Source organism: Carcharodon carcharias, chromosome 3 (genome assembly GCF_017639515.1).
Source record: "Carcharodon carcharias isolate sCarCar2 chromosome 3, sCarCar2.pri, whole genome shotgun sequence".
Lineage (NCBI taxonomy): Eukaryota > Metazoa > Chordata > Chondrichthyes > Lamniformes > Lamnidae > Carcharodon > Carcharodon carcharias.
The window spans coordinates 147013839-147040509 of NC_054469.1; the positions used below are offsets into that span (position 1 = coordinate 147013839).

The 26671-nt window shown below is 45.6% G+C and overlaps 1 protein-coding gene across 1 annotated transcript in view; it reads right to left on the reverse strand.

The window, feature by feature from the left end:
• The window catches only part of skap2 (src kinase associated phosphoprotein 2), a 338742-nt gene that overhangs the window by 78022 nt on the left and 234049 nt on the right, over positions 1 to 26671 (reverse strand). The window contains exon 10 of the mRNA XM_041185176.1: positions 26280 to 26357. Within this exon, the coding sequence (XP_041041110.1) occupies positions 26280 to 26357 (78 nt within the window). The remainder of the gene's footprint in view (positions 1 to 26279; positions 26358 to 26671) is intronic.

Genomic DNA, 26671 nt, shown 5'->3' on the forward strand with positions numbered 1-26671 from the left:
AGGGAAGGAGGAGGTAAGTGGCAGTTTGTTTTTTAAAAACTCAACAACCGATAAAATGAAAATCAAAAACACTATGGGGGGAATATCCCTACTTTGCCAACTACGCTAGAACAATATTGCGCGACTAGAAAGCACTTTAAATGGGGAACACCTGTAATTGAATCAATGGCTTCTGGTGACATCACAAATCGTAAGAGCAATGTCAGAATTTCTGTACATCTTATATCACTGATTTATAAAACAGTTGGTCATCCCAGTATAGTAAATAAGAGAAATGTTCGAATTGTAATTTTTTGAATGATTGGAAATGTTTGCAATTTTGTACTATTTTGTTAAAATTACCAATGACTTCAAGTGCACGAAACAGGTGCCTTTTACGTCAACAATTTTTTCATTGGAATGATTAAGATGGAGAAGCAGACAACCTCAGTAACACATACAAAAATAATTCCTCCATAGCCTACACATGAAGGCACTCTGTCTCTACAAGCCATGTGTCTAAAACATTTTCAGGGCCCCCCACAATACCATAATGAGAAGTTGCATCCAGTGTTCTAAGAACACTGATCACAGGAAATAATTTGGAAAACATATTTCTTTGATTTCATCTCGCTACAACTTGTTTGTTTATACCCACCACTGGCAAATGTTTTCTGTTGGAGTGGGGCAGGGAGAAGGCGGGGGAGAATAGGGAAGAGGAAAATAATTGCAAGGAGGAGATGGCCATCCCACTTGTCCCAGATACACCCAAAAGTCAAAGAATCATAGAATTTACAGCACAGAAGGGAAAAATATGAGCCTGAATTTTTAGCATGACGTGCGGGCGTGATTGGCGGGCCTGGAAGCGGATGTGGAATCCACTTTAGCCCAGGATCGGCTGCCGGCCACAATTTCACACTGGCTGGCCAATTAGCTGCTGGTTGGAATGAAACGTGTGCTGAGATAGGCCCAGCGCTGCCGGCAGGGGCAGGAAGTGAACGGGCACTGGGAACAGGCAGGGTGCAGCTGGGGGATTTAAATGCAGCTCCATGTAGGCTGGAAGTCTGTGTTTAGAGCCTCAGGGAGCTTATATGCAGTGTTTGGAGTTGCTTGGCAATTGAAGTGCTGCTCCTGTGTGCAAGGTGGCACTGATACTCAGATCCTATGCCAAGTGTGATGGGAGTGCCCAGATACAGTCTGCCCCGTTTCTTAGATAAGCGCCTGAGGGTCTTACCGGAGGCAGTAAATGTCTGACGTCACATCCTGCTGCCCAAGGGACAGTAAGAGGAGACAACCACACATTACCAAGAAGGCCTGGATGGAAGTGGCGGTCCTGGTCAGTGATCATGACATTGTATGCTAACATGGATCCAGTGTTGCAAAAGGTTCAATGACCTTCAATGGTCTGGCAGAGTGAGGACTGATTCTATTTGGAACATTGGTTAGAGGTCTTTGTGGGTGGCAGCACATGTCGGTGCACAGGGGTGTGAAATGTACAGCACAATGTGGCACATCGTGTGCCTTGATAGGCCATGGCTGGCATGTATGTCAGGGTGATGTATGACACTGTGATGGGCAACTGTTCCTCCATCTTTAGGGTGGGAAGGCTGCAATGTGGCAGCAGGTTGGGGGGGAACTAATGGCAGCACTTTTTCCCTTTTAGAAGAGTCGTTACAATTCGCTGGAGCAAGGGTGGACTGATGGGGGGTACCAAACCTACTCATCCTCAGTCAGGCGGAGGAACAGGCTTTGGAAATGGCCTGCGAGCGTGGAGCCAGGTCCACAGGTCGCAGAGAGCCAAGGGTGTCAGATGAGGTTAAATGTCCATTGGAAAGGGAGGAGTTTGGTGTAGGGTCTCAGAGATGTGGGCCTGTTGTAAGAATGACATGTGAAAGGCTGTTATTCCTGTAGCTCATCCATTCTAGAGTATTTGCTCAGCCAGGGGGGGCAATGGCATAGTGGTGTTGTTGCTGGATTAGTAATCCCAGGGTAATGCACTGGGGACCTGGGTTCGAATCCTGCCACGGCAGATGGTGGAAATTGAATTCAATAAAAATCTGGAATTAAAAGTCCAATGATGAACATGAAAAGACTGATGTCTTTTAGGGACACTTAGGGAAGGAAATCTGTCGGTCCTTACCTGGTCTGGCCTACATGTGACTCCAGACCCTTAAATGCCCTCTGGAATGGCTTAGCAAGCCACTCAGTTGTAATAAACACTACAAAGACACAAAAAAGGAATGAAATCAGATGGACCACCCAGCATCAACCTAGGCAATCATCTCCTTACTAACATCTGGTGGCTAGCGCCAAAATTGGGAGAGCTGTCTCATGGACTAGTCAAGCCACAGCCTGACAGAGTCATCCTCACGGAATCATACCTTACAGATAATGTCCCAGACTCCACCATAACTATCCCAGCAGAGGTGGTGGCACACTCGGGAGGGAGTTGCCCTGGGAGTCCTCAACATCGACTCTGAACCCCATGAAGTCTCATGACATCAGGTCAAACATGCGCAAGGAACCCTCCTGCTGATTACCACGTACTGTCCTCCCTCAGCTGATGAATCAATGTTGAGCATCATTTGAAAGAAGCACTGAGGGTGGCAAGGGCGCAGAGTGTTCTCTGGGTGGGGGATTTCTAAGTCCATCACCAAGAGTAGCTCGGTAGCACCACTACTGACCGAGCTGGCCGAGTTCTAAATGACAAATTGCTATGGGTCTTGCACTGGGTCTGTGGGAACCAACAAAAGGGAAAAACATACTTGACCTCATCCTCACCAACCTTCCAAGGATGCATCTGTCCTTGACAGTAATGGTAGGAGCACCACACAGTCATTGTGGAGACAAAGTCCCACCTTCACATTGAGGATACCCTCCATTGTGTTGTGTGGCACAACCACCATGCTAAATGGGATAGATTTCTAACAGATCTAGCAATTCAAGACTGGGCATCCAAGAGGCACTGTGGACCATCAGCAGCAGCAGAATTGTACTCGAACACAATCTGTAACCCCATGGCCTGGCATATGCCCCACTCTACCATTATCATCAAGCCAGGGGATCAACCCTGGTTCAAAAAAAGAGTGCAGGAGGGCATACCGGAAGTAGCACCAGGCATAACTAAAAATGAGATGTCAACCTGGTGAAGCTATAAAATAGGACTACTTGCGTGCTAAACAGCATAAGCAGCAAGAGTTAAGTGATCCCGCAGCCAACAGATCAGATCTAGGCTCTGCAGTCTTGCCACATCTAGTCCTAAATGGTGGTGGACAATTAAATAACTCACTGGAGGAGCAGGCTCCACATAAATCCCCATCCTCAATGATGGAGGAGACCAGCATAGCAATGCAAAAGATATGGCTGAATCATTCGCCACAATCTTCAGCCAGAAATGCCAAGTGGATGATCCATCTCGGCCTTGTCCGCAGGTCCCCAGCATCACAAATGCCAGTCTGCAGCCAATTTGATTCACTCCACGTGATATCAAGAAACGGCTCAAGGCGCTGGATACTGCAAAGGCTATGGCCCCTGACAACATTCTGGCAATAGTACGTGTGCTCCAGAACTTGCCGTGCCCCTAGCCAAGCTGTTCCAGTACAGGTACAACACTGGCATCGACTCGGCTATGTGTAAAATTGCCCAGGTATGTCCTGTACGCAAAAAGCAGGACAAATCCAAGCCAGCCAATGACCGCCCCATCAGTCTACTCTCAAACATCAGTAAAGCAATGGAAGGGGTCATCCACAATGGTATCAAGTGGCACTTGCTTAGCAATAACCTGCTCACTGATGCCTAGTTTGGGTTCTGCCAGGGCCACTCAGCTCCTGACCTTGTTACAACCTTGGTTCAAACATGGACAAAAGAGCTGAACTCCTGAAGTGAGGTGAGAGTGACTGCCCTTCACATCAAGGCAGCATTTGACCAAGTGTGGCATCAAGGAGCCATAGCAAAACTGGAGTCAATGGGAATCAGGGGGAAACTCCCCGCTGGTTGGAGTCATATCTAGCACAAAGGAAGATGGTTGTGGTTGTTGGAGGTCAGTCATTCCAGCTCCAGGACATCACTGCAGGAGTTCATCAGGGTAGTGTCCTGGGCCCAACCAACTTTAGTGCTTCATCAATGGCCTTCCTTCCATCATAAGGTCAGAAGTGGGGATGTTCGCTGATGATTGCACAATGTTCAGCACCATTTGTGACTCCTCAGGTGCTGAAGCAGTCCATGTTCAAATGCAGCAAGACCTGGACAATATTCAGGCTTGGGCTGACAAGTAGCAAGTAACATTCACGCCACACAAGTGTCAAGCAATGGCCATCTCCAACAAGAGAGAATCCAGCCATTGCCTCTTGATGTTTAATGGCATTACCATCACTGAATCCCCCACTATCAACATCCAGGGGGTTACCATTGGCCAGAAATTGAACTGGACGAGCCATATAAATACTGTGGCTACAAGAGCAGGTCAGAGGCTAGGAATCACCTCCTGACTCCCCAAAGCCTGTCCACCATCAACAAGGCACAAGTCAGGAGTGTGATGGAATACTCCCCACTTGCCTGGATGAGTGCAGCTTCTACAACACTGAAGAAGCTGGACACTGTCCAAGACAAAGCAGTCTGCTTGATTGGCACCACATCCATAAGCTTGTTGGCTATACCTGTTGGATAATGGATGGGTTCTGCCTTGCACTTCCTGCTGGCCTGCACCCCTTCTGGCTGTGCCTCTCAATCCTAACCCTAACCCTAGTTAGCACATCAAGTTGCACAAAGTGAACTAATTTACCCAAACATCCGATCAGATTAAAAATGCATAGCTGCCCATCTAATTTGAAAAATAAACTCAACTATCTGATGGAATTTGAATCACACTGATGCAAACAGTCTAAAATAACTCAAGTACTGTTGCAGCTCCAAATTGTTTGCCATTGTAAATTGATATAATCTAAATGCACTGGATATCAAATTCTGCCTCAGTTCAACTTGATATTATGTACACTAAATATTAAAGTATGGGCCTGAATTTTACCCTTGGTAGGCAGGTGCAATCGGTGGGCCCGTGACCAGTTGGGAAATGGGCCGCTGCCCACGATTGGCCCCTGACTGCGATTTCACACTGGCAGGCCAATTCAGGCTCGCCCAGCGTGAAACACATCCTCCCAATGGTCAGGAAGGGGCGGGCAGGGGCAGGGGTCTGTCAGTCACTGGGTCCAATGCTGACCTGGTGGCTGGTTTAAAAATGGTACAGGCAGCTCTCTGAAGACTGCCAGAGAAGAACATATTTGCAGAGTTCTGAAGACCTAGGTAATGACCTCAAGTCTGACTGGAAAGGCCAGGTGGGAGGGGCAGGTCAGGTGGGCACTCGGCACCCCCCCACCCCCTCTCTGGTTTTCGGATAAACGCCTCGTGGTCTGCATGGAGGACGTGGCTGCCAGGAGGGAACTTGTCCCCAGAGATGGAAGGAGGAAGCCACTGCACCTAACAAAAAGAGCTGGGAGGAGGTGGCAGCACAGATCAGCAGCCATGACGTTGTGTGGCGCACATGGCTGCGGTGCCGCAAAAGGTTTAACGACCTGTTGCACTCGTGAAGGGTAAGGACTGTGTTGACATGGATCAGTGTGTTGAAGTGTTAAGGTCTGGCCATCACCCCATGGAGCTCAGGGGTGTTCCAGTCTGAGTGCCAAATGCCAATGATGCCGGGGCTGGCCAAGGGGCTGAGCCCTGGCTGCTTGGACTGAGTGCCTTGCGCTCGAGGGCTACGACTCGGATGTGCTCTGCAAGGTGTTCCTCAGGTAGGGTTGGCCAGGCTGCAATAATCTTTCAGGTTAAACCAATTAAACCAAATTAACAAAATTGGGATAAATCAAGCACAGCCCCTAATTCAGGTCAGCTGTAAAACCAAGAACAAAGTTTAAAGGAACCTTACAAACTTTAAATCAAAATGTGATTAAAGGGATCAACAAAACACCCCAGTCCCCGAGGTGCCCACCGAGCACGGAAGGCCTCGAGAGTGCCAGCAGACACCGCGTGCTCCATCTCCAGGGACATCCGGCCGCGAACGTAGCCGCGGAAGAGGGACAAACAATCGGGCGGGACTCCCCTGTCGATCGCCCGCTGCCTGGACCTGTTAATGTTGGCCAGGCTGCAATTGTGCTGCAGGCAGAGACTGGACTAATCCATGATCCTCAGTCCTTTCAGGAGAAGACAAGCCATAACAACGTTGAAAGGTTGCGGACAGGCGAGGCCCCTCCAAACCTAATCCTACCCAGATTTGAGCAGGACACCTTGGAACCGGAGAAGCACCAGGCCTCGGAGAGGCTGGGGTGTCAGACGAAGGTAAGAATGCAGTGCACAGAGGTGAGAGCTTCGGATGGTACAAAGATGCTTGTGTAGTCTCATCATTGATGGAAACCTCAAAACTGGATTCCCCACTGATCACTGAAAGACAATGGAATCATGGTGCAGATCTCCACTGTCTCACCAGGGTGCCTGGCATGCACTGTGACAGCGTGATGACTTAAGCTAATGGCATGTCGTTGTTCTCTCTTAGATTCACCAGCATGCACTCAATCGCAGGACCCTAAAGAGCCATCCCTGATGCCAGAGGACCGCCAGGCTTTCACGTGTCCCTGCATCACACCCGCTCTCTAAACCTCACACTATTTTACACCCGATCAGGTTGGGCACGCACCCTCCCGCGAGGTGTAAAATTCTTTCCACCGTGTCTGAACTGATGGATATTTAATAAGGCTAGCTGAAATTTTGGTGTGGATTAACTGCTCATTTGGAACTTATCAAACAAATACACGTACACTTAAATGACAAATTGTTTTTGGTTTAAAGATAATTGAAAATGAACATTTTCTTTAGGACATACAGAAAAAATTAAAAAATACAAGATAAGTCTTGTTTCCCTTTGGTGACTTGTTTTTAGGCTTTTAGCCCATGTACTATGATACTTAAACAATATTACAGAAATAAAGCTACTCAAATTTGAGGGCAAGCTCCATTACTGTAACGTTAGCTCTACACTATTAAAACAGGCACTTTAAACATAATTCAAACAAAACACTAGATCTGTTTCCCTTGTTATCTTTTATGGTTCATTCGTCTTCCATGCCTCTTATTAAAATTTTAGTGTTTTCTACCTATCTTTTACATACTTATTTTCCTAAAAACAAAATACATTTCACTTCTTTTATTCCCTTGTCGCCCTCCTGTCCATTTTGGACATTGGTTCAAATTTCACTTTGATATAAATTTGTCTTGGGCAGATTGTATAAGTTGCCCTCTGCTTAATTTCCTTTTCTGATGACTTTGATTGCTTCAAGAGATTTGAATTCGCTATCATTTATGTATGAATTCATAACTCACAGGGTTTTCAGTCAATAAGTACTGGCTTTAGAGGTCAGTTTTTAAACATAGGTGCACAGGTAAGGATAGACCTGTCTGCATTACTGATGTGATTAATTATGATATTTGATACAAAAAAATGTAATACAGAAATGGTGGAATCGTCCGTGCCCACTGGCGTCAGGCATGTTTGGTGGCATGAGCAGACAATACAGTGAGAAGGCTAAATATCAGTTTCATGACATCATGAAACCAGTTTGTGATCATCCACTCTGCCTTGGGCTCAGATGCAAAGAAATTAGTGCTTTAGTGGACTGCGGAACAGTTGGACGACTGGGCACGTTGTACAATCCCCTTGCTAAAGCTGGCCATTGCAATGTCATCAACCTAGTTTGGACCTGTCTCCCCCATGGTTTAAGCTAACTGTGCAAATTGCAGCCTGGGTTAGGAGAATGCCTGCGCCCAAGCTGAGAACACAGCAGGCAGTCCAGTGGGCAAAGTTGCCGCCGCTCAGTCAAGTGCAGTGGGACAGAGGTGGGTTGGGGTTCCGGGCAGCCATGCAGTGAACTAAGCTCTGGCCATCCAGGTGGTGGCCAGCACCCTCCAGAATGCATTGAGGGGCCTTCAGACTTAACCAAGACAGGTTCTTAGTACACCCACGCTAACACACTTTTCTCCCTCCTTCATCCTGCAGGAGGATTACATGAGGATCATGGAGCCCGGTGAACTAGCTGTATGCCTCAAGCCTTACAAGGAGCAAAGACAACTGAAGAGAGTGATCGAGGTTGCACAGAGGGAGGAGTAGCACCCTTTGGAAGAAGGGGCAGCTGGGGCTCCCACACAAGACGCTGAAGAGCCACAGAGAGCCATCGCTGGTTGGCACCTAGCTAGACCCAGGGTCTACAGATGCCGCCTAGCTAGACCCAGGGTCAAAAGGCACCACCTTTCATTCCTGCAGATGATTGAGAACCAGTGTCACCGAAGACTGCACTAGTCTAGGGAACTGATTGATCACATCTGCCAGCTACTGCAGGATTTGGCTCCACGGTGACATGGCCATGAAAGTGACTGCAGCGCTTCATTTCTACATCAGTGGCTCCTTTCAGGGCTCCACAGGTGAGCTCTGTGGGATGTCACAAGCCTCCACCCACAAATATATCCATGAGGTCATGGGTGCCAGCTTTGTGAGGGCACACAACTTTGTGCATTTCACCCGGGACAAGGGCAGCCAGGATGCAAGAGCAATTGGATTTGCCCAGATCTTGGGTTTTCCACAGAAGCAAGTACCATCGACTGCACTCACGTGCAGCTCAGGTCTCCATTGCAACACGTGGTCAACTATATCAACTGCAATGGATTCCATTCACTGAACATGCAGTTAGTGTGCGACCACCACAAATACATCCTGCAGGTCTGCGCATGGTTTCCAGGGAATGTGCATGATGCCTACATTCTCAGTCAGTCACATATCCCTGAAGTCTTCCAGGGTCCACAGAAGCTTAAGGATGGCTGCTCAGTGACAAGGACTACCTGCAGAGGACGTGACTGAGGACACCCGTGTGGTGGCCTCAGACTGCAGCAGAGTGAAGTTATAACAAGGCTGCAATTTGCAACTTGGCGGAGCAGACCATCAGGATGCTGAAAATGAGGTTCCGATGCATAGAGGTTCTGGTGCATAGACCGGTCTAATGGAGCCTGCAGAGGGTGTCATGCGTCTTTGTCATCTGTTACACCCTTTACAACCTGGCACTGCAACAGGGAGATGAGCTGGCTGATGAGAAGATGGAGGACCTGGAGGTCTCCTCCAATGAGGAGCACACCAATGGGGATAAGGGTGAGGAGGTCTTCAAAGGCGACAATAATGGGAATGAGGCCCTCATACTAGCCAGACAAGGTTGGCACTCTTGGGCGACCCTCATAGCTGCCAGATTTGTGGAGGATGATGACGACATGCAGCGAGGAGATGCCACAGATCCTCATATTGCATCTACGAATGTTTGACTCCAGTCTGGCTTATGGCAACGCACATACGCTCTGCAATAATGCTCTTGTCATAGAAGCGCAGTGGAGGCCCTAATAGTCGCTCAATTGCAGGAGGATGATGACGACATGCAATGAGGACACTCCAATAGATCTTCACATAACCTCTGAGAATGTCTGCCTCCTGTTGGCTGAGGACAGCTCACTCGCACTCTGTGATCAGGGTCATATCATAGAGACACAGTCACGAAACCTTAAAAGCATTTGATCCTTTGTCCACTGTCAGCACTTGACCCCTTCAGGAGCACAGTGTCTCAGGTCACAGATGCTGAAGAGATGGGGGCCAGCTCCACCTTAAAAGTGCTGAGAGCACACAGAAAGAATGATGGAACTCTGTGACACCTGCCCACTACATTCTGGCAGCAATGACAAGCACCGTCGAGGTGCAGGCATCAGTAACGTGCCCAGGCAGTGAGAGGCCGGACCATCACTTTGGTTTGAAGACTGCACAAAACACAGGGAAGAGGGTCCTGGACTGAGACACCTGAGATTTCACATCTGAATGACGCAAACACTGTTCAGTTCATCAGAACAAGGAGCCATAGGCAGGGAGACATTCTTGGGAATTTATTGACAATAGTGAGCAGCACATACAAGTAGTTAACACCCGTGCTCAGGCTGTGCAACTAGATCTTCTTAAGTGACCAGGATCGGGGACGTGCTGGGTGGTGGAGGACTGGGCTGGATGCTCCCGCAGGAGTTGGCACGTCGCGGGTCTGAGAGTGCCCAGGTCACAGCCGATGCCATCCAAGACCTGAGAACGGTCGTGCTCGGACCCGATGTCATTTTAGGTCTTGAGGTGGCCCAGGTGCGCGGTGGTCTTCCGTCTGAGCGTTCCCCTGTTCGGACGGAATTCCACATTGGCCCCAAGCCCCGAACCATCCCTCGGGTGCTGGTGCCCCGCAATATGAGCCGCCTCGGGGACATGCCCTCTGTGCCTTTTGGCACGGCAAAGAAGAGCTTTTTGTACGGACTGCTGCTGCACACCTTCCATTTTCTCGCCCTTGTCCGCCGCCCGGACACGCCCTGGTGTGCCTTGTTGCCGTCCGGCGGCGGAGACCCCCAATGGGAGGCCCTCTATGGAGGTATCCTCCCCCTTTCTATCGGGGACCTGGGTTGGAGGGTGTTGCATGCAGCAGTCCCCTATAATAGGAGAATGCATAGGTTCACGGACTCTCAGGACACATGCCCTTTTTGCGGTCTTGTGGAGTCCGTGGACCATGCATATATAGGGTTTGGTAGGCTGCACTCCCTTTTTAGTTATTTGAAAAACCTTTTATTGATGTTTTGTTTGCACTTCAGCCCCACGCTCCTGATCTATGGACACCCGGTGAGGAAGGGGGTCGGGAAGGAGGAGGACCTCCTCGTGAACCTGCTCCTGGGCCTGGCCAAGTTGGCCATTAACAGGTCCAGGCAGTGGGCAATCGACGGGGGAGTCCCGCCCGATTGTTTATCCCTCTTCCGCGGCTACGTTCGCGGCCGGATGTCCCTGGAGAGGGAGCACGCGGTGTCTGCTGGCACTCTCGAGGCCTTCCGTGCCCAGTGGGCACCGCGGGGACCGGGGTGTTTTGTTGACCCCTTTAATCACATTTTGATTTAAAGTTTGTAAGTTTCCTTTAAACTTTGTTCTTGGTTTTACAGCTGACCTGAATTAGGGGCTGTGCCTGATTTATCCCAATTTTGTTAATTTGGTTTTATTGGTTTTAACTCAAAAGAGTTACATCTTCTTAACTTTCCTAACCCTGCCGCTATGTCTTGGTTCTCCCCAGCCATCCACAGCGGAGGTGGAGGCAGCCTGCTGACTGCTACACACTGTCTATGATGAGCTTGGCAGGTGTCCTCTGGAGGAACGAGCTGGAGGGCCCCGGCCTGCTTTCAGGGTCCTGTTGTCTGGCAGTGGCACCCTCCTTAGCCTATGGAGCTGGAGCTGCTAAAGGCACAGGAAGAGACGATTCGGACACTCCCAGAGTCACCTAGATGGATGGCCCAGGGCGGGCGCACACCTGCTGATCCCCCTCCCCCAAAGTGCCCGAGGGCCCCTGGCTGTCATGTTGAGGAAAAGGGGTAGCTGGAGTGAGATTGAGCTACACCGTATCCATCTTGTGTACACACTGTTGGAGCACAACTATGGTGTCAGTGATGAAGTTCAGCCCACACAGCAGTGCAACAGCGATGTCCTGGAGGAGGCTGCCATCTTACCAGCGGAGGAATGCCTGAAATCAAGGTCCTCACGGACTTTGAAAACAGAGCCATCCAGCTGGCAGGTGAGGATCTGAACCATTCCTCTGCTGACGATGAGGTCAGCAGTGCTCAGCCAAGTGAGAATCAAGCAGTGCAACATCCATCAGGCAACCATGCTGTGAGTGTTGTGTCCTGTTTCACAGGCACTGCCCTGCACTAATTATCTCCCCTTGCTTCCCCAAGCACATTTGGGAAACAGCCAATGGAGTCCACGATCCAGGACCTCCAATCAAGCCTCGAAGAAACTTCTGAAGAGGAATCTGGATGCACCCTCGAAGTCCTGTCACAGTGCTCACTCACACCCTGAGGGCCCTGTGGATGTGTGATGGGTTTGAGAGATGCGAGTTGAGAGTGATGAGAAGAGTGACTTTTCCTGGCAGAACAGAGATCATCATTCATCCTCTAGTGGCGCTGGCTGGCTGTCCTCTTTTGAAAGGCATTGGCATTGACCGCTACTGCCAATGCCTCCCAAGCGCTTTAGTGACGTTGCTGCCCATCCTGCGGCCAGTGCAAGTGTAGGAAATCTCATAATGAGCCTCCACTGCGTCCAAAAGGTGCTCAAGGAACACGTCATTGAACCTGGGGGCTGCAGTCTTTTTGCCTTTTAGGGCCGTGTCTTCTTTGCAGCAGTCCTGGGCTGGAAGCACTGAGATGCGTTTGCGGGGCTGGACTTTAAATATGGTGCCCAGTGTGGTGAAGCAGTGAGGTGATCATGTGGCAGGTGAATGAGAACCCATCTGCCATGGAAACAGCAGATTTCCTGGTAATGCATAACTAATGTGGTGAGTTTGGGATGATACGGCATGAAAAGCTGCCATTGCGACCGGCGGGTAAAATGGTGTTTCACCCGTCCGCTACCACACATCTAAGACAATTCTGCCCAAACTGTTGTGTTAAATGATTATACTCCAGTGGCAGAAAGGTTAAGGATGTGTATCACTTACATTTGCACGGTAGTGCAGCACCATTCCCGAATGGTGTGAAATGGCATTCACGCCTGTGATTTGCCACACGTTAGGCAGATTTTAACAAGGAGAGCAGGATGCCTGACAGTGGGGCCAGAAGTGTGTTCCACTTCCGCTCACATGTCAGGAGCTGCCACACAATCACAATGCAAATTGAAAGTGTGCGCAGCAGGCACATATCCCATGTGCAATCATGCCATGAGGGCAGGCAGCAAGTGTCCACCCCTGCCATCAACTGAATTATTTCCAAGTTGTGGTGGGCCATAAGAGGCCTGCCTCTGTAAGCACCCAATCTCTGCAGGCAGAGAGAACTGGTGCCAATTAGGATAAGTGCTCATCCAACTGCAGGCCTAACTTTAAAATTTTTCGGCAACTCGCAGCTTCCATCCCCACTTGACAGCCTCCATCAGTTGATCCCCAGGTCCTTTTGATCTGTCAATTAATATTTTTGGATACCTATCACTCCCTCTTTCTATTATCTTTTTGGACCCCCATAACTTCCCCCTCATTCATCAGGCTATCTTGCCACAAAGAGTGACCCCAAGGTTCAGTGATGCCTCCCTGCATGCCTTCTGGAAAAGGTGATATGTTCTCTCCCTCAGAGATGACAATAGGAGATCTTCCCACTTGAGCAAGGCAGCCTGGATGGAGATCACAGGGGAGGTGAGCAGCTGTCAGGTCTATTCAAGCTCTTGGGTCCGGTGCTGGAAACGGATGAACGACATCTTCCATTCAGCCAGGGTAAGTTGCAAAGTGGTACTGCAACATATGCTACTCATGAGGGTATCAAGCCAAGGAACTCTGGGGAAATTGACTCCAAGGCAAAAGAGGGTAGGCTGGGAAATACACGCACATCATCAGTACCACATGACCAGAGGCCAGAGACCAGTGTGTGACAATTGTGCATATAAGGGAATGGGGTACCAGTTAGAATTTGACATGGGAATACATGGGGACAAGGGAGTTAGGTGTCTCTTGATATGCTAATAACTCTCCAATTTGTCATCCAGAATAAGGACAATTCAAAAATGAAGAGAGGGCCAAAGGAGGAGTGGCTGAGCTGAGAGTCATTACGTTTTTTGAGCAGAAGGCCTTGGAGATAGCTGGAGAAAAGGGAGGACCTCTATTGCAGACTGTGAAGCTGGACTAGCCAGCTAGCAGAGTGAGAATGCCTCCAAGCTGGTGTTGAGACATCGGCATAATAGAGACACACATGAAACTGATTTCCTGATAGACTGACTTGCTCCTAAAGTCTTTCTTGTTCTTCTCCATTGCAGGTCTCTGCCACAGACTGAGAAGGCCCAAAACCACTAGTGCCAACCAGCAACTCCACTTCTGATGAAGATGAAAAACAACCAGAGGATGCACCATCATTTGCCTCTCCCTCATCAGCACAGTTATACTTCTGTGGGTTTCTGAGGGTTCATGTGAAGAATTGGGGGCATATGCTGATAGTCACTTCACAGAGTTGTCCCAGTAGCTGAGGAAGGCTGTGTCTGCTAATGTCCCTGACAGTGGGAGGGCTGCTAGGGATCAGATCCACGCTAATGTGGAGCCTCTGGTCTTGGCTTCGCTAAGCCTACTGCAGATACACAGGCAGACAGGGGAACATTGGGTAGAGGTGCCAGAGTCTATGTAGGACCTTGCAGAGATGGTGGAGGAGTCCATCTATGCCTTGACTTCTGCCATGGCTCCAGCATAAATTTTATGGAGAGGTTGCTAAATGTCACGGAGAGCCAGGCCTATAATACAGTCCAAATGAGCGAGGACCTGCATTTGTCGCTCTGGTTGTGAGCTCAGTACAACAGTGGCTAGGCAAGAGGAGACCTCCCTACAGGTGCCCCTTCTCCATAGGAATACAATGAGGTGCACTGCCCAATGAGAGGGAGGAGAAGTGCCGACTAATCAGTTTGGGGACGTCTTCTCAGGGCACTCCCAGGTTGAGCACTACAGCAATTCACCAAGGCTCCTTCAACAACACCTTACAAACCCATGACCACTACCATCTAAAAAGCCAAGGGCAGCAGATAGATGGGAACATCACCACCTAGAAGTTCTCCTCCAAGTCACTCACCATCCTGACTTGGAGATATGTCGCTGTTCCTTCACTGTCGCTGGGTCAAAATCCTGGAACTCCCTTCCTAACAGCATTTTGGGTGTACCCACAACACATGGACTACAGCGGTTCAAGACAATAGCTCACCACTACCTTCTCAAGGGCAACTAGGGATGGGCAATAAATGCTGGCCCAGCCAGCAAAGTCCACATCCCATGAATTAATAAAAAAAGAGTCCACTTCAGCTAACTCTGTCTTCATACCCTTGTAATTGCCTTTATTTGAGTTTAAGACACTAGTTATGGACCCATATTTCACACTCAAAATGAACATGAAATCCCATCATATTATGATCACCCTTACCTAGAGGATCCTTTACTATGAGGTCATTTATTAACCCTGTCTCATTACACATTACCAGGTCTAAAACAGCCTCTTTCCTGGTTGTATTCAGAATATATTGTGCTAAGAAACTTTCCTGAATATGCTCCATGAACTCATTCTTCAGGCTACCTTTGCCAATTTGATTATTTCAATCTATATGAAGATTAAAATCTGCCACTAATATTGCAGTGCCTTTCTTTCAAGGCCCCATTATTTCTTAATTTATACACTGTCAGGCAGCCTATAAACCACCCCCACAAGTGACTTCTTTCCTTGGCTATTTCTTACTTCCACTCAAACAATTCTATATTTTGATCCTTCAAACCAAGATCAATTTTCATTACTGTACTGATCTCATCCTTTATTACCAGAGCTACCCTACCTCCTTTTCCTTTCTTCCTGTCCTTCCAAAATGTAAAATACTCTTGAATATTCAGGTCCCAGCCATGGTCACTTTGCAACCATGTCTCTATAATGGCTAGTATATCATATTCATTTATTTCCAATTTTACTACCAATTCATCCAGTTTATGATGAATATTGCATGCATTCAGATAAGGAGCCTTTAATTCTATCTTTTTACTATTTTTCCCTACTCTGGCCTTATTTGCTGGTGTACTCTTACATTTATTTGCTCTGACCCTTCCTATCACACTCGGGATATTGTTACCTGCATTGCTACCCTGCATTACTGCCTTGGGGTTTTCTCTTTAAGTTTTTACATCTCCCCTCATGTGAATCCAATCACCCACTGTTTAGTTTAAAGCCCTCTCTTCAGCCCTAATTATATGATTTGCCAGTACACTGGTTCCAGCGTGGTTCAGGTGAAGGCCATCCTAACAGTACAGCTACCTCTTTCCCCAGTACTGGTGCCAGTGTGGTTCAGGTGAAGGCCATCCTAATGGTACAGCTCCATCTTTCCTCAGTATTGGTGCCAGCGTGCTATGAATTGAAACCCATTTCTGCCACACAATCTTTAAGTCACACTTTCAATTCTCCTGATTTTTTTATCTTTATTCTTTCGTGGGATGTGGGTGTCACTGGCAAGGCCAGTATTCATTTCCCATCCCTAACTGCTCTTGAACTGAGTGGCTTGCTAGGCCATTTCAGAGGACAGTCAAGAGTCAACCACAGTTCTGTGGGTCTGGATTTTGTGAGTAAAGATTTACCCTATGCCAATTTGCTCGTGGCTCAGGTAGTAATCCAGAAAATACAATGTTTCTGCTTCTGCTTTTCAATTTAGTTTTTGCCTGTTCATACTCCCACTTTCTTAATCCTACCAATGTTGTTGGTATTAATGTGGACCATGACAACTGGATCCTTTCCCTCCTGCTCAAAGCACTTCTTCAGCCCTGAGGAGATGTCCTTAACCCTGGCACAAGGCAGGCAACACAGTTTTCAGGGCTCAGCTTTCGGTTGCAGAGAATAGTGTCTATTCCCCCTAACTTTACTGTCTCCTACTACAACTACATTTCTTTATGCCACCACTATGCACCACTGCACCGTGCGGTGCCTTCCCCACCACAACCAGCCACACCCCCGCCCACCCCCCACCACTCCCACCTACTATAGCATCACAGTGCCGTGGTCAGTTTGCTCATTCTCCCTGGAATTCCTGGTCTCATCCACACAAGCAAGAAACCTGAGCCTGTTGGACAATTGCAAGCGCTGAGGGTCTTCCCTTGCTATCTTTTAGATCTCCATGCCTGCCTCTCTTACAATCACACCCTCCTGTCTCTGACCACCGACAAAATCTGAAGTACCTAGCCTAAGGGGTGTGAGTGTCTCCTAGAACAAAGTGTCCAAGTAACTTTCCTCCTTCCTGATGCATCACAATGTCCAAAGCATGGACTCCAGCTCATCAACTTGGAGCCGAAGTTCCTTGAGCTGTAGAAACTGTGGATGTCTTTAAGTGGATCAAACAGGTATCCACCATATCCGCATGCTACAGCTGCAACACATCACCTGTCCTGCTAACTTTTTTGTACTTAACTGATTAAGTTTCAAGTTTAGAATATCTCTCATTGATTATCCGTAATTATATCTTAGAATTTAACTCATTACACTATAAATTTTATATACTTACATCTCCCCAGTACCAGTTTAAACTACTGCCCCAGTTTAGAGGGGAAAATAACTTAAAACTCACTGATTATCCACCTGCACACCTATTTAATGCTTCCAGGCTTCAGCTCTCGGGTCTCGCTGTCTCCGGTTCCCTCTCTTGGATGACTCCTATTTTGGAAAAGGCCATAACAGCACCTCCTCTCTCACTGCACCAAATTCCTGATTTAAGCACTCAGTCTTGCTGCATTCAGTTTCCAGCTGTCATCTACATGAGACTTACTTTGTACATGTGCTAAGCCTCCTGTAGTAATACTAGTTCAGGTTCCAGTGAGATGAGTCAGCCACTGCTAGCTAGGGAACCAGTTCTAAATGGTTACCTAATTAACCACTGTCAAGAAAACAAGAAAATGTAATATTTTCCTTCTGGTAATAACCTTGTCATATTTCTTTTGTACTGGAAGACAGGCTGTTGGGGGTTTGTAAATATGATAATTGGAGTAAGAGCCAGAGTGACTGCAAATGTCTAAAGCCAACAGTAAGAAATGGCTTTGATATGTTAATGAACCAAAAGGAACTTCAATCAGAGTATTACATAAAGCAATAACAGGAGTGGGTTTGAATTAAGTTGTTTTAGTTCAAAGGGGGATGTATGCAGATTGTAAAAACATGCAAGTAAATAAGGTAAAAATAGGGTAAGTTTACTTTTTTTAAAAGCCTAAGAGCTAAAGTTAAGAAGTAGCTAATCAATTCTGGGAAGAAAGTATTTCTGAAAAGACTGATTGAGACAATAGAGAGATCAAAAGGAAAGAATGCATTTCAGGAAGTACTGAAGCCTAGATGGAGGTAGCTGCTTAGATCTCCCAGAAGACAGCAGGATAGCTGGTCAGAGCTCCCAAAAGACAGTGTGAACACGGCCAGACCAGGAGGATCAAGTGCTGTTACCCTCAGAGGACACTCCAAGGAAAAAATGCACTGTGTGGTAAAAATTACTGGAATTCTATAGATTTTAAAAGTTTTAAGGATAGTTGCTGAACAGAAAAAGGGGAGGTTAGCTCTGAGGGTAGTTAAGCTAAGATCTTGTGGAACTGTTTTAAGGTACTGTTCACTATGTGAAGCCAATCTTGTGTTTAATTGTAATTGTGTTTTATTTCTCTATTTTAAAAAAAATAAATGCTTATTCTACTATAAATTCATCATAAGTAATCGAGGCCATCATTTCCTGATTTCAGAACATTTCCTCATGCTATACAAATTGCACAAATCGTTTTGGCAGCTGTTTCAAGTTTCCCTCTGGGATTTGGGCAGCTTGGCATTTATCATTGGCTGTGCCATAACACTACCCTATAGATGCCTCCAGATAGGGACTTTGTCTATAACTGACTAAGACTTTATGAACCTACAGTTTACTGTTACAGTTAAGTTAAATGCTAAATGAAAACTTGATTTGATTTTAGAAAGAGATCAACATTAAAACACCCTCATTTACCAAATTCCCAGATTTAAGCACTCGGTCTCACAGCACTCAGTCCCTAGCTGTACCTTTGTGCAACATCAGCTGCGGATGTCGGGGTCACACCATTGCGTAGTAGTCGTAAAAGAAAATAATTAAGTATTGCGAGCACAATGGCGGCACAGGTACTGAGACACTTATGTTATACACATGTACATAGATATCAGAGTATATTTTGTTCACTTGACTATGTGCATTTGTTGGAACACCCTCCTTTGGAGGGCATATTGCACTGTCATATTTCATGCTTGGCAGTCAGTGCTGCAAGAAGAGGACTGAGGGACATCACACCTGTGTCGACAAAATTGTGTTAGAGGTCACTCTTTATTGAATGTAATATGTGTGGTTTGATTTGTATTCTCTAAGCAATGCAACATGGCTGCACATGCAGTATCTGCTGGCCTCCCCATAAATGACATGCCAAGGAGATTGACCAAGGTCACTGATGAGCACAAGAAGTGATGTGCTATTCGTGCAATCATTGCCTTGACAATGTGGGCAAGGAGCAGAGAAATAGCTCATGATGGCTTCATTGACTTGTGTGCCACAGCAAAGCCAGTATCATCGGGGCCAGTCATCCCTTTTAATCCTGCGTAAGAATCATCCACTCCTCTTAGCTTTCTACTGGGTAGAGGATGTGAGCAGAGGTAGCTCCGGATGGAGGCACACAATCAGAGCAGGCAAAGGTTTGCAGGTGAGGAAATGATGGTCAGAGAGGTGCACCACTCATGGTCAAAACGATTGAAGATGCAGCTGTCCCTGACAACCCAGGCATGTCACTTTACATGGCTGTGGTATCTGGGAGAGCTGCCATGAGATCTCTGTCCTCTCTATTTTATTTCTCCTGGTGATTGTCATCTGAGGGGGTCAACAGCTCCTCCAGGTCCTCGAAAAGCAATACTTTTCCCCTTTGCAATGTCACGTTGTGCAAAGCACAGCAGATGGCGACAATTCTGGACACCCTCTGTGGCACATATTGTAAAGTCAAGGCACCAGAAGTGCATTTTTGAGCAATCCAATGGTCTACTCTATAATTGTCTTTATTGAACAGTGTGCAGCAATGTAACGCTCCTTCACAGGGCTGTAGGAATGACGCACTGGTCATGAATTGCATTCTGAGGGGATAGCCCTCATCATGCAGGATCCAACCCTGGACTTGAACAGGGGCACTGAATAGCTGGGGCAGCTAAGAGTTCCTTAAGGTGTATGTGTTATGAAAGGTCCCTGGGAAATGAGCCCACACATGCATAATTCTTGTCTGTTGGTCAAAGACAACTTGAATGCTAAGGGAGTGAAACCCCTTCAATTTAGAAACATAACTGGCTGCTCCCAGCGAGCAGTGGTTGTCTGTGTGTGCAGTTGATTACATTCTGTACCTGTGGGAACCACACAATGGCCTTGAAGCCAACTGCTTGAACAGCCTGGCCATCAGCACCTATTGAAAATCTGATGAATTGTTGACCCTTCTGAATAGTGCCTTGGTCACTTTCTGTCAAGTGTTGCAGCCTGAGAAATGCCAGACAGGTACCCTGGGGAGCTCGAAAATGAGCCGCTGGCCAAGATGTTTAGGGCTGCAGTTACCTTGAGGGTGACTGGCATATGGGTCTCTCCAAAGTCGTGGGGCTGCAAGTCTTGTTATAGGAGTGCCCACAGATCAATAACTGCATCCTGGGATAGCCTCAGCCATCTCAGGTATTGCCTCTCAGACATCTAGACGTAGTTGGAGCTTTGAAAACAAGGGTGAGAACTTTAAAACTGAGGCATTGCTTAATGGAGCTGATATGCCAATGCTCTTCGGCTATGAAGGCGGCCCTGGTTGGGCTTCCCCTGACCTCACCACACCTTGGCTGGGGCCAGCTGATGGCCTTGTGGCCTATGTTGATTTTTGGCCACAGCCCTCCTCTGACAAACCCTCTCCTCCACTTCTTGTGGTTGCAAAAAGATTGGGTACATGACACCCATTACAAATCCAAAAAGTGAGCTTTGTGAAGAAGGCACGCAAAGGTATGAGCATGCTTGTTGACATTGCCTTCACTCCTAGAGCAGCTACAGCTGACCAATGGGAATGCATGACTCTTCCATGGACCACACCCAGCGCTCCTCTATTTGCACAGTGCCCTCCTCCATAACAACCTGACTTTATGCAAGGTAAAAGTTTCCTGGAAGCATCTGATCTCCTGCGAGGGAGCACTTTCTTAGCAGTCATGTTGATGGACACTAAAACTGTAACCCTGCAGCTGAAGCCCATCCACTCCACCCTCCCTTTGTCACCCTTGAATTTCCTCACATCTCCTTTGACCCTCCCATCACCCCGCTCCTTCACCCAATCATTCAGGAGCATCCAATTATCACCCTTGACATGGAGCCATTAACCCTCGATTTTCCATCTCTCAACCTCGACCCTCCAACCCTCACCCTTGATCTACCTGCCATCAGCCTGGAGTCTCCCTCCATTATCCTTCACCCTCTTCGCTTTTGCTTGACCTTTCCTCAGGGATCATCAACATGATGAAAATAAATGGTAAATAGTTCCCAGCCACCAGGCTCTGCCGCTGACATGCTGCCTATTTTATCTCATGAACTCAACCCGATGTGAGGAAACCGAGATTTTGGCTCCTGCCTAATTCCCCTTGCCTGCCACATTTCCTGTTCCTACATGACTCATTAAATACTGCTCATTAAGTTTCCAGTACTGTCATTGAGGATCTGGAAATATTTCCAAGATGTTGGGGTGGTTGAGAGGGTGGGGTGGGGGGAAGGGGATGTAAAAAGAAAGCCAGTGATAGATACAATCAGGTTAGTGCAGAGGTAAGAGCAGACCTCAAACCTGAGCAACAGGAGAAAATATAAAATGTCACAAATATGGTCTGATGTGCAAAACTTATATTTAAGTAAGCTAGCTGTATATTTTAGCTTGCTCTTTCTTTCTCACATCACCCAATTTTATTGTTTTGAACATAAAAGCTTACTCAGTGGATGATAATAATAATGCTCCTTTACATAAAAAACAACTTTCTCTCCTGAAACAAAATGGCTAACATTTAGAACGTCAGTAATTTGGAACAAATTGGCACTAATGAAAAATATTTTTGCTACAGTTATCATGGTTTATATTTTATTTAATCTCTGCCAAAGCTCAAGTAATTTGTGTAAACAATAGTGTCCTCTCTGTAAAGCTAAGTGAGACTGAAAATATCTGACATTCTTCAGCAAGGTCAGAAGTTCATATTAAGAGATACTCAGCAAGAAAGAAATACTTTTGTCTACTTTCTGATCTGCATGGCAACCAAACTTCTAGGGTTACAAAGTTAACTGGCTAGATAAGGGCAAAGGTCATTACTGAACAGCAGCATCGTCACAATTGTTTATCTCAAGTACTATGTCAACACAGAATTTCAGAGCGGAGAACTAAATTTATGACACTCAGATAGCATACAGCAAGTGGGGAAGATTGGGGAAGATTTTTTAAAAAAGAACTATCAAACAAATTAAAATGAGTAATTACTGGCTACATTTTCTGGTTATCCTCAAATACTGTCATTAGCTGACCCACTGACCACTTCCTTTATGTGAAGCTTATGTGTAATCCAAAATCTAACAGCAACTTGCTTCAAACTTCCTCTGTGGGTTCTCCTCAAACTGGGTTCTGTTTCCTCTTCATATGCTGCAATAGGAAAGGATCTGAAAAGTAACTTCCTGAGCACATACTGCCTGTCTACCCATTCTTTGTTTGACAGCACCGAGACAATGATATATTTGGTGTACATGATGAGGAAGGTGACCCAGACTGCATTTCCTCACAGGACATGTTAAAGATACAATAGTAAAGCCTGCTTTATTTGACATTTGGTTGTGGGGAGGTGTAAATTCCTGATAAGAAGCAGATCTACCCCACTTTCTGTGTCTTAGAGTTGCCTTATCAAATTCAGTGTCCTCCAGTTCATGATTCATTATGTTTTCAACCTAATGGAAATTAAATGCAACTGTGCAAGTTCACACTTTCATGATCCAACTGAACACATGTAGCTGTTCTTGAGTTACACTGATAATTAGCTCATAGGTACATAAGCAAAACTGAAGCAGAGGACGTAATGCTCAACTTCTCCCTCTCCAGGTATGTCCTGTTCTGATTTTTATTTTGCTTGTCACTAACATTTCACATTTTAAGCAACGAGCCTTCATTTGCTTTCTACCCTAATCATATGCAATGAAGATATGCATGACCAACATTTAAGTGGGCCGCAGATCAATTAGCAGTCTTAAGTTTATCTGATTTTTATCAAAGCAGACAGAGCAGTGGGTCGATCATCAGAGTCTGTGTCAAGTTGACCTTTTCAGAGACATCTACATTGCTGGTCCCCAGGGTAACTCTAGGACCCATGTCAGCCTCTGAATGACAGAAGTCTGTTTCACTAAACCACAAAGTATACACAGATGTCTATATTACAATCTTAAAGGTGTGACAGCAACTGTGTATTGCATCTATAAACTGTCCTTTAGTGGTGACACTTCCCCAATGATGATCTGCTAATTTATTCACGTAAATCTCTTTTGCACAGAAATAAAAGGTAATTGAGTCATTACAAAGTAATTCAGGCAGAACTAAATTGGCTTATTTTATAAATCCTTCTCAAGTGGCCCCCACATACACTAATCAATGCTTATGAGCTTTACTGCTGCCACACAAGTACATAAAAATGGAGAAAAAAAGCCAGACTGGTTCCCTGTCTTCCCATAGGGGATGCTGTAGAAAGTGATGATTGGAGGAAGGATAATTACTTTTAAGAGAAATTTTACATACCAACTATGTATGGAGGCCCTGTGCTGCCTACTTCTTTCAGGAAATGAGGTACATACTGGTTTGCATTTGGAGTCTAGAAAATATTACTCTTCAAAGTAATTAGATTGCTAAAAATGGCCACCTCCATAAACGTGATTAACTTCCGAAAGCACTGCCTTTGGTAGAACTGGGATCTCTAAAAGTTCAGTTGCCAGATTATGGAGAAAAATATCTGAACTAAATGTCTAAGCCCCCAATTTACATTTTAACAACAAAGCCTTGAAATAAATTAGTCATATAAAGGGCTCAAAAGTTTAAAAAGTACCCTATGTTGTTCTTCTGCATCAATGAAATGTTAACTGGTAGGTTAAACCTCAGCTACTTTATGTTATCTATTCAAAACATGACATCATCAAATGCAATACTTCACAAAGGACACAAATAACTTGGAAATGAAAAAAATGCATATGTTATAAAGTTCTGAATAACACTTCTCAGTAAGAGACTAAATAGCTAACAGAATTTTTTTGAAATATCCCTTTAGGCCAAATATTTACTTTAAAAAGAGAATAGTGTAGAAATATTAAAATGTTTACAAGATTAAGCAGAAGTACTTATTTTTCCTTTTGAGAAAGTAGGTTGCTAGAGAGACACCTGAGGTCCATCTGTGGGAAAATGTGCGCAGATCATCTGGTAAGCATGTCTTCAGCCTGCTTCTCAATTCATTGAACAAGATTGGCATCATTTTAAATTCTACATGCCAATCTCAGCACTCTTAAACAGATTCAACTATTTAGTACCACCTTTCTAAACCAGGAAGGAACTTGTGGACAATTATGAGCCATTTGAAGCAGACCTACCACAGACTGATTGAAGGAGTCCCAATACTCTTTCTCGCTTGGAAAAGCATTTCTCCTTTTAAAAAAGATAAACTTCTAAAACAACTTGATTAAAATGTAAAATAATTATGAAGGATCAGCACTTGAGTGCCAGCTGTTCACAAAATACATCAATGATTTGGATGTGGGGATCAAATGTAAAATTTCCAAGTTTGCAGGTGATACAAAGCTAGGGGGGAATGTGTGTTGTGAGGAAGATGTAAAGCGGTTACAGGAGGATTTGGACAGACTTAGTGAGTAGGCAAGAACATGGCAGATGGAATATAATGTGGAAAAATGTGAGGTTAACCACTTTGGCAGAAGGAACAGATGTGTAGAGTATTTCCTAAATGGTAAGAGATTAGAAAATGTAGATATACAAAGGGACATGGGTGTCCTTGTCCATAAGTCAATGAAAGCTAACATGCAGGTGCAGCAGGCAGTTAGGAAGGCTAATGGAATGTTAGCCTTTATCGCAAGAGGATTTGAGTACAGGAGTAGTGAAGTCTTGTTTCAATTGTACAGAAGATTGGTTAGACTGCACCTGGAGTAGTGTGAGCAGTTTTGGTCTCATTACCTCAGAAAGGATATTATTGTCATCGAGGGAGTGCAACGAAGGTTCACCAGGCTTGTTCCAGGGATGGTGGGACTGCCTTATGAAGCGAGATTGAGGAAGCTGGGCCTGTATTCTCTAGAGTTTTGGAGAATGAGATGAGATCTCAATGAAACCTACAAAATACTTAAGGAATAGACAGGGTAGATGCAAGTAAGATGTTTCCCCTGCTTGGGGAGTCTAGAACCAGGGAATACAATTTCAAAGTAAGGGGGAAGCCACTTAGGATTGAGATTACGAGAAATGTCTTTACTCAGAGGGTTGTGAATCTTTGGAATTCTCTACCCCAGAGGGCCATGGAAGCTCAGTCAGTATGTTTAAGGTAGAGATTGTTAGATTTCTGATTAACAATAATGTAAAGGGTTATGGGGATAGCGTGTGTAAAAGGTATTGAAGTGTTCGATCAGCCACGATTGTATTGAATGGTGGAGCAGGTTCGATGGGCTGAATGGCCTTCTCCTGTTCCTATGTTCCCAAGTACTTTAAGCTGAAAAGGGTTACCTCAACTTCAAATAGGTATTGTTCTCAAAGAAGAAACTGAATATACCAGAATGGCTTATAATAGATTATGGTACTACCTGGTGCAGTACAAAAACAGACAGCTCCAAGTAAGATTCCAAGTATGGTTTCTGTGCCAAGTTATTTGATATCAACCAGGGAATTTTGAAGGGATATCAATCAGAGTTTCCATTCCTCAGCACTATACGATGACATAAAAACAAAATGCTTATAAGGCAGGTCAGGCTACATCTGCAGAGTTAAAATGTTAACATTTCAGGTCAATGACCTTTCATCAGAATCTGAAACATCATCAACCTATGTTAACTATGTTTCTTTCTCCACAGATGCTGTATAGCCCGCTGAGTATTTCCAGCATTTTCTGTTTTCATTTAAGGTTTCCAGCATCCGCAGAATTTTGTTTTGCACTAAACAGTGACCACTGATTCAAAGTGCAATTGTGTAGCCATTGGGTATGATATGATTGGGCTTGGCTGTGACGATCTCCCCAGTTGAACAGCTTGATGATACTCACTATGTAGTAAAACAAGAAGCATGAGAGAGGTACAGAAGGAGGGAGGTAAGTTAATTCTAAACGCAGTGCTATAAACAGGTCCTAGGTAACTAGTATTTCCAAATATTTATGAAATGGTTCCAGGGGAAAAGTGAGTATGGGAGGGTAAATGATGCTTAATCTCAAACCAATTGATCCAGTGACAGCAATTATAGGAAAAGTGCCCTGCTCCATGGGGAACTAAGTATTTACTTAATTCCAAAATTACCACTCACCATTTGCCTGAAAGAAACAGAGCCTTACTTTGAGGTAAAATGTAAGCCACCGGGTCATATTCCAGTAGTTAATGGTAAAATTATCTTCAGTTTTAACTTTAAACTATTCAAAAATAGTTTCAATCATTGTACCTGTTCTGCTCCCACCACTCTGTTGCTTTTCAGGTGCTCTGAATTTTGGTTGAGGCTGTTGGAAATTTTCTTCTTCGTCTGGGGGAAATAAAACAAGTGATCATAATAAATATAGTATCATTTGTATGCGTGAAAAATTTAGTTACAGTGGAACTTCATTATCCACCATGGTGGAGGGGACCCGTCTGGCCAGTAATTGAAATTGGCTGTTAAATGAATTAAAGCTTGATGCCGATAAAATACCTGATCAAAAACAAAGGAGCAGTCCAGCAGTTAAAAATAATCCCAACAGTTGAAAGAAGCTCAGCAAAAAGGAAATCTAAACTTGCTTGAATGAATCATAACCTGATGTTACCTGAAGAGTTCTCTGCAAAATGCTTATTTTAAATGGA